General features: G+C 44.2%; 1 protein-coding gene across 1 annotated transcript; it reads left to right on the top strand.

The window, feature by feature from the left end:
- Positions 1–5760: 5760 nt before the first annotated feature.
- On the top strand, positions 5761–7107 carry LOC117834229 (uncharacterized). The gene is made up of 3 exons (XM_034713853.1): positions 5761–5987; positions 6069–6394; positions 6608–7107. Exons 1-3 carry the CDS (start codon positions 5761–5763, stop codon positions 7105–7107), a joined length of 1053 nt encoding a protein of 350 aa, XP_034569744.1.
- Positions 7108–19544: the final 12437 nt, after the last annotated feature.

Below are 19544 nucleotides of genomic sequence, written 5' to 3'. Positions count from 1 at the left end.
TGCTAAGGGGGGCAGGTCGGAAGGAGTCACGAGCAAGCTGGCCAAGTATAACAAAACAAACCAGAAATTTAGCTACAAATAACTCAATATCATGATGCAGCAGACCACAAATCCTCTTCACAATGCCGAGATTATGTTACTGCACAAATTTTGCTCAAAAGGGAAACTAACCCAGACTAAACATGTCAGTCCCCAATGGCGTCCTGAACGTCTGACAAAACACAACGCTAGGTTTTAGCAAATTGGCTATATGGAGTTAACCTAGAGCAAGAGATGGAACGAATCGACCCAAGTACCTTCCATTCTACCGGAGATGGCGGCGCCGACGAGGATTTGTGCGGCGGCTCCAAACCCTAGCGGACGAAGCGGCGCTGGAGCGAATGGAATTCGGCGCTGGAGCGAATGGATATGGCGCTGCAGCTTGCTCCGCCCGCTGCTAGTCTGCTACTGCTAGGGTTTTAGGGTGGAAGCATCTGAGGGGGCTGGGGGACGGATTCGCTGCGTTTGTTTATCTTGTCCGAGACTGTGGGCTTGCCTGGGCCTGGGCCTTGGGGCTCAACCGACGAGGCAAAAGGTGAACGAAATCGAGGACACCAATCGAGCGAGAGAGAATAAAGAATGTCGCTGGTCGTCTCAACAGCCCAAATCGTCCTCAGGTTTGGCAGAGTGCAGAACAGGTGGGCCTTCGATAAAGAGAGAAGTCCATTTTTTTTATAGAAAGAAGAGACGGGTTGGATTCTATATTATTGAAAACCAGTTTGACACCCAGCCCCTTACAAGGGTACGTATCTCTAAAAGAAAGAAAATTACAAGAGACGCCCTGGAAAGAAAAAATGATGCCGACGGAGGTACTAATTGACGACGTGGCCTCTGGTAAAGAAAAAACACGCCGGTATCGGCTGAATTTTCGCTATTGCGCGTGCAAGCTAGGGGCAAATCTAGCTCTATTTTCACCAGTCTTGGACGTGCCAATAAATCGGACATCGCTTTGTCACTGTCGGACCTGGTTATTTTCTAGTTTCTTCCCAAAAACTGATTTTTGGGATTTTATTTTAGGCATTCTTGAACTTACTATGGCAAAAATTGACATTTCCATTTTTTTAGTAAAATGTTAGATGAACGACTCGAGCAGGTAGGTCATGGCAAAAATTTATATTTCCAATTTTAAGTAAAATGTTAGGTGAATCACGCTAGAACGCACGGATCCGCAACGGATCAACTCGTGCGGCGCAGGCTTGGCCGATTTTCTCGGGTTCGTCGTGACAACCTATGAACATCTTTTCGGGAACGATCCTGTCGGAGATGGTACATATAAAGTTGCTCTAAGATCAACAAGCCACTTAGAATGGCTCCATACGATGTAGAGACTCAAGGAGAGCACAAAAAGTAGGATTTGGAAATAAAGTAAAGGTACTAGTATTTGACCGATTGATCGATCGGTGACCCTTCATATTTATAGAATAAGGAGGTCTTGCACTGATCGAAGATTGTTTACAAATCAAATCTCACATGAATCTCCAATCTTACTCGGATTAGACTAAAACCGGTTTAGCCGCTTTGGAAAATTGGCTTAGCACATATCAGAAACCAACTTAGACGGTTTTGCTCAGTAGGTTAGCTTAGTGCCAATTTTGATCGTCAACAAATCTGTCAACACGTCCATCCAGATGCATCTCTCGGTTGTTACGTGTACAGTGCCGTTAGCTTAACACGGCAAGAGAGTAGAGACTATACTAGCCGTACGTTGCATGTCATCCTAAGCAGATGGTGACAATAAAAAAAATGCAATCCACGTGTGGGGAGGTACAGGTCAGCGCTTCGTTTCAGCTCAATCAGTTCATAATCGAATCTCTCGAATCTCTTTTTTCTTTTGAAACGAACTAAGCAGAAAAGCTACCGATTATATTAAAAAGAAAATGAAACTGAGACTGAGCACAACAACCAATAGGAAAAATAACAACATCGGTCAGTGAATTGGAACATCAACACGTGCAAAACTCCAATACACTCTATCAGCATGTGCTAAGGCCCCGTTTGGATACCCACTCCTAAAGTTTAGCACCTGTCACATCAAATGTTTGGACGCTAATTAGGAGTATTAAACATAGGCTAATTACAAAACTAATTGCACAGATGGAGTCTAATTCGCGAGACGAATCTATTAAGCCTAATTAGTCCATAATTTGACAATATGGTGCTACATTAACCATTTGCTAATAATGGATTAATTAGGCTTAATAGATTCATCTCGCGAATTAGCACAGGGTTCTGCAATTAGTTTTATAATTAGCCCATGTTTAGTCCTCCCAATTAGCATCCGAACATCCGATGTGACATTGCTAAAGTTTAGCACCTAGTATCAAGCACCCCTAAGTAGTAGGCATCGTCATCATGATCCATACGCAATGCCTAAATGGCCGAACCAAGACTGCCGGCCATCCATACGCAATGCCTAAATGGCCGAACCAAGACTGCGGCCGGGGGCACAAAATTAACCGCCAGTTTAGATTAACAATCTAGTCTAAATATTCTTGCAGCATGGCCCCCTCACCCACTGGAAGCAAGACGATGTTTCGCAGTAGAACTTACATTGTTATTCCAAAGCTAGAAACATTTTTGTTTGCTTAGAGTTAACCTTGCTTCTGCGTCAAAAAGGCGTCAGCAGACAAATTTCAAAGAGCAAGCGTGCTTTTTTTTACTTCTTCTTTTGCGATAAATTAAGTGTGTGTACTTGGATTTTTTTTGAAAGAAACACACACTCCAAGAGCAGCACAGACCGGCAGATTGACATTGACACCTTCGATCGGCAGATAGTAATTCAGGGATTGAGCACCCAGTCATCATATTCGTCTTGATCTGCAACTATTCAACTGTGCAAGAACTCTCTCTCTCTCTAGGCTAATTAAGTTACATGATTAACTAGGGTTTACTTTATTTGATATCCAACCAAATTGGTCTTTGCAGTATACTTACTCCGTATAAACGGCAAGGCCTTTTCTGAACATATATGCAAATATATGCAAGGCAACGGAGAACAGGAGGAAACGAAACGGCGATGCCGTAGAGACAAGGGAGGGAGATGGTCTGCAAAAAGTTGCTACCGGTCTCCTTTTCATTGGAAGGACATGCTACCGCTTTGTCGTGCCTCTCTCTCTCTCTCTCTCTGAACAACCCAAGCTGTCATGACACAGCAACTAACCCCTCCCCTCCTTTATCAAAAAAAAAACCCTCCCCTCTAGCCCTCTGAGAAATTGATATTGCGTTTTACATTCTTTGAAATCAAAGGGAAAAATCATATTGCTAAATGAAATCTAAATTCCAAAAAATAACTTGAGACTCAGCCTCACCAACTCATGCATACCAGGTGTTGCGTGTAGATTGCCAAATTACAGTGTTTTTGTGTTTGCCATTATAGGATATCTATGGTGCCAAACATTCTAAAGTTCAAACAATAATGATTTTTCGCTTAACAAAGTTTTTTAAAATAGTATTTGTGTTGTTAGTAAAAATAGAACATACATAGTCACCAGATTTGTCTTGAATAGCCACGAATAATAACGCGTTCATAGCAAAGGGGTAAATTGTAACAGTAATAATTTGTCATCCCATCACATTATTAGTAATTTCAAATTCAACTTTTTTTGCAAAAAGGAAAATGAATATGTCATTCATGGAAGAGATTGATTGCCCTGGAAGTATAGAACAAACATGGACTCCCAAGTCCCAAAGAGTACTCTAGATACAGAACAAATAAATGCACTCCTGCGGTCCCAGTGTTCCGCTCACATGGACTGGGCTGACTGCTGGACGGCTGCCGGCTGCTGCTTGCCTGTTGGGTCATGCAGTGGCAGCAGTGCCTCTCGCAGTCCCTTTTGGCCTTTGCAGCATCGGTCTTTGGGTTTCCAAATAGCTCATCTTCTGCACCATGATCAGGTGCTGCCCATCCCATCCCCCCCCCCCCCCCCCTCCCAAAGATGAAAAGGCAGCAAATATCACACCACCCTGACAAAGACATCAAATATTTTGTAATCCTAATTCATATTTGGAGACCAGATTGTGCTGTGAAAAAAGAGACCAAAGAATATTGCTCCTATATACTCCAGTATGTATTATTAATGCGTTGATTGCAGAATGCAAGGAAGCATGCATTATATTTATTTATTGGAACACGAACCAGGCCTACGATAGAAATGGTTCCATCAGAGCAAGTTTAATAACGCAGCTAGCAAGCGGGCTGCAAGGTTTCTCTCAGCCTTTTCCTAGCCCACTCGTACAATGATTAGCTCTTCACCATTAATACATGGCCCACAAGTCATTCTCACAAAGTTTCTTGGTTCCTGTGCCTAAGTCGGCTGTAAGCTTATAGCCCGTTTCTCCTTTCTCACCTCTTCTCTCTCCTCCACGTCACTATTCAGCCAGCTTACAGCCCCTTATTATACTTGCTCTCAGAGTTGATATGAGTACACCGTTCGAGGAATATCTTCCGGCTGCCTGGAGCTCCAAATAAGCTTTAGATCAGCTCTGGCATAACCAGCTACGAGCGGGGTAGGAGCTGTCAGGCATTAAGTGCGAGCCATGCCAAGGTTGATTTAATTTTGAACAACACACTGTACAGGTACAGAGATTCCATTGGGCTCTGCTACACCCCCACCCCCACCTCAAAATGAGATTTTCCATATAGACATGCTGGAAGAACTACACTATGCCTAATTTTTTTGTTTTTCAAGTTCTTCTTTCAAGCACTCACGAGGAACCTGCAGGGCATGCTGCCTGTACGCTTGGCGCACGGCTGCACGGATTGGTCTCGGAAGAGGTAGTGCACGGAGCGGCAGCTCGGCTCCGGAGGCAAATGATTGCCGCTGGATCGGCTTTTCCATGTGGCGCATGGTTCGGCAGCAGCGGCGGGGTCCGATCCGGGGGACACACATGTGGGGGTGTTTGGTTACTTTGCTTATTTTTAGCACGTGTCACATCAAATGTTTATATACTAATTAGGAGTATTAAATGTAGACTATTTACAAAACTCATTACATAAGTAGAGGCTAAACGGGGAGACGAATCTATTAAGCCTAATTAATCCATCATTAGCAAATGTTTACTGTAGCAACACATTATCAAATTATGGACTAATTAGGCTTAATAGATTCGTCTCGCCGTTTAGCCTCCACTTATGTAATGGATTTTGTAAATAGTCTACGTTTACTACTCCTAAGAGCAACTCCAAGAGTTCCCCAAAACATTCTTCCCCAAAACGAGGTATTGGGGGCTATGCTAAAAAAATTTTTCCTAAAAAATATATCAGCCCACAGCAGATCGCTAAAAACTACTCCCCAATAATTTAAAAGAGGCCACGTCATCGGATTGGGCCCATTTAGTATCCGTTAATTTTTTTCTCCAGTACCGGAGCCCGTCAAAAATCCTTCTCCGGTACCCTATCACGCCGCTGCCCCGCACGGACGTTTCACGCCGCCAGCCTCCTGTGCGCACGGTGAACAGCTCTGGCGCAGGGGTGAACAGCTCTGGCAGCCCCTGCGCAGGATTTCTGGTGCGTCCTACGTCCACGTCCTCCTGCGCTGGATGAAAGTAATGATTAGGCATCATTTGTATTTTGTTTTTTTTTTGTGATCACATGCTATAATGAGGATTCTGTCGTAACGAGGTTTTTTGGCTGCCAATACCTAGGATAAACAGTTGCTTTGATCTCCAACTATAATTCGAGATAGGTGAAAGGGAATTGCTATGAATCGACGAAGCTTTCCGATGCATCTAGTGTTGGATTCATCGTCAGATGATGACAATGATGATTTCTTAATCTCTATTACTCATGTGGTCGTGAATGCGAATGAGTCCGATGATGAAACAAAACATCGTGGTTCTATCATAGGTCATCAAGTACTTCAGCGAGATAGACAGACAGGGCATCAGAGGTTGTATCAAGATTATTTTTCAGATGATCCTACGTACGGACATAGTTATTTCAGACGACGGTATGTAAACAATAGATTTATTTGGACCATTTTTTAAAAAAATTCATATTATACATGTGTCTCATTACTCTTGACATGCAGGTTTCGAATGAGGCGTACACTGTTTGTACGCATATGGAATGCCGTAGAGCAACATGATGAATATTTCGTTCAGAAAAGAAACGCTGCCGGTGTGCTTGGCCTTTCTAGTCTACAAAAGCTTACCGCAGCATTTCGGATGTTAACTTATGGAGTAGCAGCTGATGCTACAGATGATTATATCCGTATTGGTGAGAGTACTGCTATTGAGAGTCTGAGAAGGTTTGTCAGTGCTGTTGTTGAGATTTTTGGAGATGAGTACTTGAGATCACCTAATGAAGATGATACTGCTAGATTACTTGCCATTGGAGAGAGTAGAGGTTTTCCTGGTATGCTTGGGTCAATTGATTGTATGCATTGGAGGTGGAAAAATTATCCTTCGGCATGGCAAGGTATGTATACCGGGCATGTGCATGAGCCTACAATTATACTTGAAGCTGTTGCAGATAAAGATCTTTGGATTTGGCATGCTTTCTTTGGGATGCCTGGTTCCCACAACGACATCAACGTTTTGCACCAGTCTTCTTTATTCGCACGGCTAGCTGAAGGTCAAGCTCCAAAGGTGAATTATACCATTAATAATAATGAATATACAATGGGTTATTATCTTGCTGATGGCATATATCCCTCATGGGCTACAATTGTGAAGAGTATACCTGAACCACAAGGTAGCAAGAAGAAATATTTTGCAACTGCCCAAGAAGCTTGTAGGAAGGACGTGGAACGAGCATTTGGGGTTTTACAGTCTCGTTTCGCTATCGTTAGGGGGGCAGCTCGATTTTGGGATCAAGACACCATCGGACAAATCATGAGGGCTTGTGCCATTATGCACAACATGATAGTTGAGGATGAGCGCGACGAGGGAGATGATTTAAATTATGATGGGGTGGGAGAAAAGGTGAATATTTCTCATGATGAAACACCTGAACTTGAGGAGTTTATTAAAAATTACAGGAATATAAGGGACAAAGATATTCACAATCAGCTTCAAGATGACCTCATTGAGCACCTGTGGCAACATCATCCAGACCTCTACAAATGATTGTCTATAGTTCATAGTAATTGTCAGGATTTTTTGCTACGTTATGCTTCAATAATTTTTGCTACGTTATAATTTTTTTTTAGTTTGAGATAAATCATACAGACATACATAATTCTTACTTTCAATAATTGTTACTTTCATCTTAGAGGCAATCTTTCGTCTCAGTGGCATTCTTTCGTATGCCATCTCTCAGAGGCATTCAGTCTCCATGTATTGCTTCTCCAGTGCCAAGTAAATGCGCTACACATCATCTGGTCAATTGAATATACGCTACACATCATCTGATCAACTAAATATGCGGTACACATCATCTGATCAATCAATAGGTTCCAAAGTGAATAAAATAAGTCTGCAGTTGGAAAATAGTTCCTAAATCAACAAAACACAAACATGATAGTAATTAAGCACTAGGCATAGATAGTCGGCTCATGATCTCAGCCCGCAAGGACATGTAGTATTTCTTTTGTTCATCTGGCATGGTAGTAAGGTCCATGGTCATAATCCTCTCTTCATCCCTCCTTTTCTGCAACTGGACCTCCTGGCTCCTCAGCTCAAGAAATAGTTTTTCATTTGCAACTCGATCCTGTTCAAGAGCAACTCGATCCTGTTCAAGAGCAAATGCTTTGTTGAACCTCTCCTCTTTTTTTAGTTCTTTCTCCCCATCAATTTCTTTCTTCTGTACCCACATATTTTCTAAGGTTGTTGTCACACTTTTTTTCTTCTCTTGTAGCAGTGCTGCTTTTGCCTTCTTCTTACCAATTGGCCTTGTCAGTGCATTATCTTCTATGCCTTGAACCTCACCTTCTCCTAATTCACTTGGTAAACTTGCACTTGGGCCAGCATTTGAGCTTGTCTTCTGCTTCTTGTTAGATGTTTTACCAACAGCCAATTCATCAATTTTAGCAAGCCATTTTGGTTGTGTTCTCAGCTTATTCCAGCAATGCATGAACTGGAATGCTTTTTGATGTTCATCTTCAGACTTGTACAAAGCACATGCCTCTGCAACCTGCACACACCAACATCCAAGGGATATTCATATATGATATATAAACATAAAATAGTCGAAACATCCAAGGGACTTGTTGCTGAAATGCATGACATGTTTTGTTCAGTTCAGTGCAATTGGCAGCAGTATGATAGCTCAACCTATGCAGTTCTGCTTTTATTTAGTTGCACTGAATATTTTTGTACTGCTTGCATGAATATATGAACTCCTGTGTGCAATTGGTGGTAGCATGGCCGGTGGCTGCAACTGGTGCCCCATCTCTGTAGTGACCTGCTTGCATGAAGATGGAGCAAGTATTGCACCCTGAAGTTGATTTTGTTTTTGTCTGATAACATTACAGTTCAACAATAGGAAGGCATGTGGGCCGTACAAGCGTGTATTGGTTCTCTACAATAGATTTGAATGCAACTAACTCTTGTCTTCTTATTAAGTTTATGTGTAATTCAATTTCAGACTATGCCTGGTTTCTGAGTATGAATTGAACAAGGGATATTCATATATGATATATAAAAATAAAATAGTCGAAATAAAACCTGGTACTGCATAGTGAGTAAAGTACCTTATCTTGTATTGTAGTACCACTCTGACGTCTTAACTCAATTCGTGATAGACATCCACAAAATTTGTTCACACATTTTTGTATGGTCTCCCACCGATGCATGAGTGAATCCATGGTACACGTAGAGGGGCACGTCTTGTGTTCATTGAAGTACTCATATATACGAGACCAATACTTGGCACCTTTTTGATCTTTGCCTATGACCTGATCCAAGCTTACATTCAGCCACCCAGAAACCAAAACCTCATCTTCGTGGTCACTGAAATTCTTGGATCTCTTATGGTTTGGCCTCGCGGAAGGAGCTGCTGGAACTTCTTCAATTGCCTGTGACTGTGGGTCAACATATGTGTTGCTATAATTATGAAAATCCCCTTGATTGGTTTCATCCATCATTATGTTGGAAAAATATCCATTTCCTGCAAGCATTTAATCACTGATAAGCTGATGAACAGAGGTAATTATAATTTATTTTTGAGAATGATCCAAAGAGTTCTAACTTGCTACAAGAAAAATCCCAGTGAGGGGGGCAACAGTTACAGCGTTGTCTCATACAACTATCTCAGCATGGATAAAAGCATCAAATCAAGCAGATACATTTACATCTAGAAATGTCAAATGTTCCCCATCAATCAGCAAGCGATAATAATGTTCCTGGAAAAAAATGGACAGCCAGCTAGTTCATGGAACATGTTCTCTCTAGGAACATTGAAGCCTGCAATCATATATGTACTTACATCTCTGCATGGTACTAATAGAATTAGTATTTAGAAATCATTTTTTTATGCAAAGCATTTACGAAATCTGGAAATGACATCAGCAAATACGTTGGATGCTTCCATTTTTTCCCACAATTCAGGAAATGCACATTTTGTCTGTCATGAAGCAGTAGATTCCTTGCTTCAGCCTTTGTTTTCCTTGAATTCCAATGACAGGAGCTTGTTGATCAGCTCCCTGTGCCATTCGCAGGACGACTGTACTGAACCGGAACATCTTTTAAGAGCTTGTTGCCTAGAAAGGAGTTATGTAACTAACTGATCATGAAGAGCAACTGTTCTTACTCACTTTAGATAAAGCTAACTGGGGATTGTGCATGAATGCCATGTTCCTATCTATATAGTAATATTACCATATACTGCCCAATAATCAGTTCCCTCAAAAAAGAAAACTGCCCGATAATCTGTTCCCTCAAAGAAGAAAACTGCCCAATTGTAGCACTGCAATGCCCAGCTTACAATTCTACTTGTCTCACATTGGACATGGTATTTTTAGAAAGTTTGTAAGAGCTAGCTTTGCTAAATGGAAAAAATCTCTTGTTCAGGGACCCATGGCTGTCGTCGAATTCATGCAACATGGACGCTCATCGCTTGGCAGGACTATCTTCTCCAATTCAAAAGGTATCTTTAATTAGAAAGTCTGTGTTTTCCTTGAATTCTCATCTGTGAATGGTCCCTGGCTCTCTACCTACACTAGTGTCATTTGGCATGCATGTGTGCGTACATGTAGAATGTGCTATTTTTTTTTCCGAACACCTTCAAGATAACCTTAAAACATTAAACTAATATCTGAATCCCTGTATTCAGTACACAGTTAAAGCACACAGAACAGGAATTGACTATTAGGCATGCCAGAGTGAGGTTTCCGCATCAATATAGGTAGGTACATAAAATTTGAGACTGTTATGTTCAGTATACAAAAGTTAGAAAATAGCAGTAGATAATATTGCCAGCACTCAGCATTTCAGATGCACCATAAAGATAATGCACAGTATCAAGCACATAGTAACATCAGCAGCTCAGGGAAGACTAGTATAAGAACTACAAGATATGACGGGTAACATAAGGCTTAAGACTTTCAGCACGAAAGTACAGCCACCATTTTCAACTAATTAGATGGTGCAAAATTTCAGTCAATTCAGTTATTACAGCAAGTATTCAACAAAAAAATTAAGAATCAACAAGCAGAGAAAACAACATGCATCGCAAGGTAATGTATTCAAACGCTGGCATCTAATTAATATATCTGGAAAAACAGCAACAATTTACAATCAGCTGCAGCTGTACCAGTCTCAGGATGCTAACTTGGCTACAGCAGCAATGACAACCGAACAGCTTCAAGATAAACTTAAAACATGAATTTGATTGATGAATTTCAACAAAACATGAGAACCATACCGTTCAGAAAAGTGTTGCCATCGGCCATGTGCTCAAAAGATGCAAAGGGGGTATCGCTACCAAGGTACTGCTGCGCCAGGGGATCATCGTCGTCGCCGGCAAAGCCTACCATCGGAGGACATGGTGGTCGTCGACCCTGCCCTTCACTTTGCATCTCACCTCCACCGGTCCGGCCAAGGTACTCACCGCCGGCAAACTGCAAATCTTGGACACCGCCATTCCATTGGGCGTTGGGGCCGTCGACGGCCATGACCCGACGCATCTGCTGCCTGCCGCGCCGATCTTGAACTTGCCGGATGGGAGCACTCGACATTGGCGGAACCTTCTGCAGGCCGGGCACCACCGCCGCTTGGGGAAGATAGGCCGGGCGTTGCTGATGCTCGGGGAAGAGAGGCCAGCCGCCCCCGCGGCTCAAGGAAGACAGGTGGCCGTGTGCTGCCGGCGGTCGGGGAAGTTAGGCCGCTTGGGGAAGACGGGCCGGCCACCGCCGAAGCTCGGGGAAGACAGGCGGGCGCCGCCGCCGGTCGGGGAAGACAGGCTGGGCGCCGCTGGCGGTCGAGGAAGACAGGCCGCAAGGGGAAGACAGGCTGGGCGCCGCCGCCGGTCAGGGAACCTCGGGCGCCGCCGCAAGGGGAAGACGGGCCGGGCGCCGCCGGCGGTCAGGGAATCTCGGGCGCCGCCGCCGCCGCCTCCGCACGGGCAAATGGAGCGCGTGGTAGAAAAAAAAGTCGCACGACTGCCAATCTAGGCGCACGAGAAAGGATTGGGGAAGGAGATGCGCTCCGGATATTTGCGGAAGAAATAGACGCGGATGCGGGTGGCTGTAAATATGCGGGAGTTTTACGGGATCTGTTGGAGCTACTTTTTTGGCTATTTTTCCCTATTTAAGATTTTGGGGGAAGTTTAAGAGATCTCTTGGAGTTGCTCTAATTAGTATCTAAATATTCGATGTGACGGGTGCTAAAAATAAGCAACCGGAACCAAATCAGGCCAGCACACCGGTACGAGCGGCACGGCGCGGCGATCGAAGTAGAGGTTGGGCTGCACGACGAGCAGAGAGTACGGGCGGCTGCTCGCGCGCGTGCGGCTAGAGGCCAGAGTAGACGTGCGGCGGATGCGATGTTCCCGCGGCGTCGGCGATCTGGTTTGTCCAAGATGGCGAGCACGGTGCAAGTGGAACACGACGAACGTCAGGGGTGCACCGTGCACGCCCGAGAAGCGTCGCTCTCAGGCCCCTGCCTGGCGATGCGGAGTAGGGCAAGCTCCAAATTTGTGGCTCGTGGCGTCATCCTCTGTCCCAGCCAGCCATCGCCATCGCTTGCGGTCGGAATTTGTGGCCGCTTTTATATTAGGGTGGATCAAACGACATTTCCTTGTCCAAGGGCTGCACCTACCTTGCCACACACCTTGATGGTTCCCATGGGCAGAAGCCGTAGCAGCAGCATCGGCTTCTAGCAGTGGCGCTTCTGCTTCCGCCACGGCGGCATCAGGAGCAGCCGGTGGCTCCCGCTCCGGCGGCGCGAACGGGGCATCGACGTAGTAGACCTTGAGGCCGGTGTCGCCACGCACCCAGTTGAAGAATCATCTTTTCTTCTGGAGCGGGAAGCAGATGAGCGCATCCTTGCCCCTGCGCACGAACTGGCGCGTGTATGTCGAGGCGGATGCGGTCGAGGAAGTTGCTCCGGCGGCTGGGCCCGACGCGGACGTCGTGGAGCACGGCGACCTCGAGGCTCGAGCGACTCCCCCGGGAAGTTAAACTCGAGCACCTCGTTCCACGCCGGGTGCCACCTTGCGCGTCTTCCGGCGCTGCCCGTCGAAGTCGGTGCGCGCGTATTACGGGCTCGACGTGCCCGTGCCGTCCTTGGGCAACAGGTCCCGCGCTTCCACCACCTCCACGATCAGCTTCCTCGCCGTCCTGCCATCCAATAGGCCAGTCGGCAGTCGACCAGCTGCCGATGGAGCACCTCTCGGCGATCCATCTACTGTTCCAGCCGGTGCAGCCACGCCGAGGCACCACGGAGCTTCAGCTGCTTGGAGCATTGGAGCTATAGCGAGGTGTGCCAGTGGGTGGGCTTGTCTGTGTCTTGAGAACTTAAAAGTGAAGTGTTATAAATAGAGAATGTTTGATTGGGAGAGAATTTCATGGCACGCGGTTTAGAAATGATTAAGAGGAATAGTTGCTGATGATAATTCCTTGCCTAATCTTTGCGTGAAGAATGGATTAAAGCAGCTGACTTTTGTATTGTTAAAGAATGTTAGTTATTCTTGCTATAATAAAGATTACATGTGTGTAATTATTATTCAATCCCCTTTCAGGAAAATGCCTATGAATATAATAGTGGGTCGACAATTATGGGCCTGTTTGTCGTAAGCAACTTAAAAATAAGCAAATAAGTTGCTTATGAACCAATCACTCTTACTTATAGACTGGCTTATAAGTTGCTTATGCATAAGCAAATAAGCAACTTTTGAGTTGCGTATGGTTGCTTATGGGGCACTTTACACCTCCTACCCTCATTCTCTCTCCTCTCTCCCCTTTCTCTCTCCTCTCTCCCGTCACCACTCTGGCGCCGCTTCCGCCCGCCGCCGCTCGCGCCCGCCACCGCTCCCGCTCGCGCCCGCCGCCGCTCGCACCCGCCTCCCGCCCGCCGCCGCCGCTCCCGCTCACGCCCGCCGCCCGCCGCCGCCGCTCGCGCCCTGCCGCTGCCCGCTTCTTCTGGCGCCAAGGACTAGGAGCTGGGTAATTACTAGGGGTAGAGGGAGATGGGATGGCAGGGGCAAATATGTCAATAGCAATCAAATAAGCAACCCAAACCAAACACCTAGACTTATAAATAAGCAACTACAATAAGCAACTTAAGTTGCTTATAAATAAGCATCCATAACCAAACAGGCCCTATTTAGTGTGCCAAATCACCACTAATATGTTTGGATATCAGTTAATTCTTTTTCTACCATAGTTGTATGTATATATATGCTCCGTTGCACTGCTGGAATTGTAAAATGTGCCAGGGAGGCACGAGGCACAAAGAGGCCGAAATGGATTCAAAGGAAAATTGAGAGGTACAGAACTGCGTATTGCATTTCCAATTTGACCTCAAATCATGTGGCCTTAACTCGTGGTCTTTCTTGACTTACACTTGCATCTTTTATGTGTTTTATTTATACTAATATTAAATCAACTATATATAGGTTCTATATTTCTACGTTTGGTATATCATTGCATCTTGCATGTGTATAGAGTTGAATTTGGATCTTACTTTATTGTTTGCGCGACTTCATCACACCTTGATTTAATCTTATCTCAAAAGCCACGGATTGGGTATCATGGTCGTCATGGGACCGTGGTGTATGCGGGCGCCCACATATGAGGATACGATGGATAGGGGTGCCAAGTTTACGGGTGGCCGGTAGGAGGCTTCTCACCAGTCGAATTCCAACCAGTAATTTAGTCCTCTTTAGGCATTCGCACGGACGGGCCGTTTCTTCCGGTCCCCCTTTCGATTCGTCTCAGCTAGCCCCCGTGCAGGAAAAAATAGAAAAGAAAAAGTTTTCAAAAAAATTATAAAAATTCAAAGAAAAACTTGTGAACAAAATATTTTAAGAAAACCAAAAAGTTGACAGCCAAAATTATGCATAAAAAATACGAAAATAATTGCAGAAAAAACTTTTCCAAAATGGAAAAATTTGAAAACATAACTTTGGAAAGCAAAAGGTTATGAACAAAAGTTCCCAGAAAACAGAAAGTTAGAGAGAAAAATTCTGCAAGGAAAAATCGAGAACAAGTTACAGGATAATATTATCAAACATGAAAAAATAAAAAAATTTGGAACAAATCGTTACAAACAATTCCATCTTAGCAAAGACCATTCAAATCTTAAAAGAATTGCGGCCAAGTGAAGCACATAAATACAGAATACTACTAAGTCCATAATCCAAGAAGTTTATCCTTACCTCCTTATTGTTTTCTCATTATTCCACCGGTGCCCCGTGTTGAAGATCAATACATCAGCATCCTTCCACTTACCCCGGTCATACATCCAATCCATGGCATCCACTCGAATCGTGTACTTAACAATCTCAGGGGCTCCAGCTGGAGCACGACCTTGAAGGACTATAAAAGCGGATCTGTTGTATTCCACAGTGCAGTTGTAGTCTCTAAAGTTGAAAACCAAGAAACCCATGGTTGACCGAATTAGTCTCCGGCTGCCAAAATGCTTTTATAAAAAAAGATGTATTCATGACAACTTTGTTTATGTCCAAAGTGTGATCAAGGTCCTGCATAAATCAAAGAGGCTAGCCTTCTTAAGTTAGATATCTCGAAGGCCTTTGACTTGCTGAGTTGGATTTTTCTCCTAGACGTCTTGGAAGCGCTGGGATTTGGACAAAAAGGGCGAGATTGGATATCAACATTGCTGGCCATAGCTTCATCTAGAGTGCTACTCAATGGGGTACTAAGGAAAAAATTTAAACATGCCAGGGGGCTTTGCCAGGGCGATCCACTATCACTGATGCTCTTCATCTTGGCCATTGACCCTCTCCACAAATTAATTGAGTTGGCTGCCAGTAATGGCATCTTAAAGCAGATCCTCCCGAGGGCGGCAAGGCTTCGTTGTTCGCTGTACGCGGACGATGCGGCTTTATTTGCAAACCCGGATCGAGTAGAATTACAAATTTTAAACCACTTGTTAGATTTATTTGGGAATAGTTCTGGACTTCGAATCAACGTGTGCAAAACCGAGATCTTTCCAATTAGATGCACCGATGAGATCATTACAGAGGCCTTAGTGGATTTCCTAGGCAAAATTTGCTACTTCCCAAGAAAATACTTGGGCCTGCCCCTTCACACTCACAGACTTAGGAGGGTGGATTTTCAGCTGCTCCTGGACAAGATCGGCGGAAGGCTGCCGGGATGGAAAGGGAAATTGCTCTCTTCAGCAAGGAGAGAGATATTCGTGAAATGTGTACTAACTTCTCAACCAGTCTATCACTTAACCGTGTTCCCAGCTCAAAAATGGCTCATAAAGCAAATCGACCAAATGCGATGAAGTTTTTTATGGAAGGGGGATGAGCCGGAGAAAGTCAATGGGGGCCACTGTCTAGTAAGATGGCCAATGGTATGTACACCAAAGGATATGGGAGGACTCAAAATTCTTGATCTGGAAAGGCTCGCAAGAGCACTTAGGCTTGGTTGGTGCCGGTTCCAATGGAAACACGATGCAAGACCGTGGAATGGTTTGGACATCCCATGTGACAAGAATGATAAAGATCTTTTTAATGCCTCTACGGTGGTTAAGGTGGGCAAAAGCAACAAAACAAATTTCTGGCACTCGAGTTGGCTTGATGGGAGAGCACCAAAAAACATAGCCCCATGCTCATTTAGAAAGTCCAAAAGAAAGAATTTTGCTATACAAAAGGCCCTGCAAGACAACTATTGGATCAACCAAATGTGCCCATTAAACACGGGGGAGGAGATAAGGGAGTACACGAGTTTTTGGGAGGAAATACACTTACTAAAATGCAACCCCGAAGCCGAGGATGAAATCACTTGGCGATGGACAGCAGATGGAGAGTACATAACAAAGAGTGTGTACCGTATACAATTGTCAGGACAGATTAAAATGCAAACTATCACCCAAATCTGGGAAGCAAAGACGGAACCTAAATGTAGAATTTTTGCCTAGATCCTTCTACACATGAAAATCTTGACAGCTAACAACTTAGAAAAGAGAGGATGGCCCCACGACCCTCTATGCAGACTTTGTCATTCGCAACCCGAGATGCCTAAAAATCTATGCAAAAGATTGTACATACACAGGTGGAGTATGGTCACGACTAATCAATTGGTTTCAGCTACATCAATTACCAAGGGGAAATTCGATGGACTCCATATATAGATGGTGGAAAAAGTGTAGAGCTGTGTTTGACAAAAACAACAAACCTGTTTTCGAGGGGCTCATTATTTACTTTTAATAGAACATCTGGAAGGAACGCAACAGAAGAACAATTAACCATGAGAATAAAATAGTGGATGAAGTGGCTTTCCTTATTAGAGAAGACATTCAACAATACCAGTTAAGCAACCCAAGCGTCAAGACTTTCGGGATCGTCTCCTTAGAGTGGCTGTTTCTAGTTTATTTCTCGTTTCGTAGATGAGTTGGTGTTAGTCGTTTGGGGGGTTTGGCTCCCTCCTAGTTGTTCTTTTCTCTTTTTTCATTTGTTTTTGTTTCGTTGTTTTCCGGTTCTCTTCCTTCTAATAAAATTTTGGCAAAACTCTTGCCATCCGTTAAAAAAAAATTTGGTAACCACACAATACCCAAGGGTGCTCCGTTGGACCGCCGGGAACTACCAAACCATAGGCAAAACTTAATGTTCCCAAGGGTTGGTCGGGAAATTCTTGCAACTCTCGGCTAAAGTTAGGATTCTAGCAATGGTAGTACTATCTGTGCTCTCTTTCTGTAGTGCTGGCATCGGAAGACCTGGTTCGACTATCACCATCCTGAATGCAATCGAGAGGATTCTGCGTGGTGAATGGTCCGCTCTGGAACTCTTGGGACTGTCAGAAAATTCAGAAACCAGCGTGTTGGAATGGTTGAACGCGAGCTATAGGTGCAGTTTTTTCTTTATCTCTGTTCCTACTGCCGTTAGGAATTGCAAGCCACGGTAGTCGAAGTTTATTTATTTAATTTTTGCAGCAATGTAGATGGCTGACCATTCTGTGACGGATGACAGTTTCCCTCTTTGACAAATTATCAACAGATATTCCAAGAGAGCATCCGATAGCTGTGCATTGCAGGTTGGAATCAAATTTACCCCAAGAATCCTTGTACAGAGTGCACCCTTTCCCATGCGCTCGCAGTAAAAGAAAAGAACACTGTTGTTGTGTTATCCATCAGAACATTTTCCTTTTTGGCGAAGGAATAAAGTTCAGAGTCTGGATAATGATGATGATGATGTATGGCCTGGCATGGTACCTAAGCTACTTTTTTCTCAGTCTGCACCGCGTTACAGGCTAATGTTGCAAATCAATCAACTTGGCCCCATGTTGAATCTGCAAATAAAGCCATGTTTAGTTTAACACTATGCAAAAAGAAGATTCCCTATCACATCACAAACTTGCAGTACATGCATGGAGTACTAAATGTAGATGAAATTAAAAACTAATTGCACAGTTTTGTTGTACTTTGCGAGACGAATCTTTTGAGCCTAATTAGTCAATATTTGGACAATAATTCACAAATACAAACGAAACGCTACAGTGTGCTACAGTGCTGACACAGTAATTTTGCATCTCCCAAATTAGCCAACTAAACAAGGAGCCTTAAGACAAGACAGTTGCCTAGCACATCCTTCCATGAGAACTGAGCATGTATCACATTTGTTTCAGTCCGAACAAATAAACTGATCAAGTGTGATAATCCGTATTCACCCAATAAGCTAGCTAGAATAGGTGCACCGCTACTTAGGGTTTAACCGATCGGGCTTAATAAGGATTGAGTTAAAATACTATATAATTTTGAGTTAAATATAGATAGAACTGAGTTGGATTGTGAAGGTATGAGAGCCACGATCCATTACCACCCCTAATCGTACTGCGTGGTGTCTCAACTCTGGCCAGTATCTTGTTCCAAAAATGTACTTTCTTTAGTGACCGCATAATTCAGCTTCTAGTTAATGGAATTCCATTTCCATCCAAAAAAGAACTGGTCAAGAGCGAAACACATTATGCCCAACCAATAAAGGGAGCATATACGTTCTGTCTAATAAGCAAGCATTTGTTCCTCCGAATCATTATCATGCATGGTTTAGAATCTGCTTTACAACCTAGCTCATGGTACAAAAGGGTTGCTAATTTGTTACTCCTTTATCTGAAAATGTAGGTCGTTTTTTTAGTTTGTTTGTTTCCAATGGAACTTGTACGATTACTATGGGATTTCCTAAGGGCTGTCTCATGATTTATCCTTTTGCCTCTGTCAAAAAATGTAAGATGCACTCTCTCCGTTTTGAAATGTATAAGGTGTCCTAGCAGGCAAGCATTCAAAAACTCGCAAATGTTAGGTACATTCGCGGATCTCACTACATGGACGGTGGCACGGTGCTGAGCTCATCATTGCTAGCTAGTTGCTACCACGCAGCACGCACGGCAACAAAAGCCTAAAAAAACATCATGCCCCTCACTTCTTAATAGTTCACGGTGCCATACCCGTAGTGCAGCGCGCGCGCTCTCCTTTTCTTCCCCGAGGCCCGAGCGCGGGAGCAAATAAAGCACGCGCGCGCCCGCTTCGCCATGGTGAACCCAAGCATGACGACGGCTTCGTCCCCGGCGCAGTTCGACCCTCTCGACCCGGCCGCCGATCTGCGGCAGCTGCAAAGTTGTTTACTGCTGCTCTCGATCCCGCTAATTATCAGAGCAATTCAAGAAACTTTCTTAAAATTGCTTCAAAATCTTAAAATTGCTCCAAAATCTTATTTAGAGTAAAAAAAATTTTACTTCTCCATCGCCCCGCGTACATACGGTAACAGGTCCTTCCTCGGATGCAGGGGAGATGGAACGGCCGTAACATGGCATGCCATTGGCAATGGAAATCCACGTGTGCCGACATGCACGGCTCGCCACCGCCGACGCCTCGCACGGCCAACGAGGGAACCTGAGCCTAAGCTAGCAGCAGGAGTAGCTTGCTTGCTCGAGAGAGTGACAAGC

This window comes from Setaria viridis, chromosome 8 (assembly GCF_005286985.2).
Source record: "Setaria viridis chromosome 8, Setaria_viridis_v4.0, whole genome shotgun sequence".
NCBI lineage: Eukaryota > Viridiplantae > Streptophyta > Magnoliopsida > Poales > Poaceae > Setaria > Setaria viridis.
Note: the sequence above shows the minus strand (reverse complement) of the source record. Positions and strands in the feature narration are given on the sequence as shown.

What these genes read in the sequence shown, in the direction of transcription:
- LOC117834229 (XM_034713853.1), top strand. Translation starts at nt 5,761, where the DNA reads ATGCATCTAGTGTTGGATTCATCGTCAGATGATGACAATGATGATTTC. An exon ending in CATAGTTATTTCAGACGACG is followed by an intron (nt 5,988 to 6,068) that starts GTATGTAAACAA and finishes CTTGACATGCAG; the next exon opens with GTTTCGAATGAGGCGTACAC. An exon ending in AGAGAGTAGAGGTTTTCCTG is followed by an intron (nt 6,395 to 6,607) that starts GTATGCTTGGGT and finishes TCGCACGGCTAG; the next exon opens with CTGAAGGTCAAGCTCCAAAG.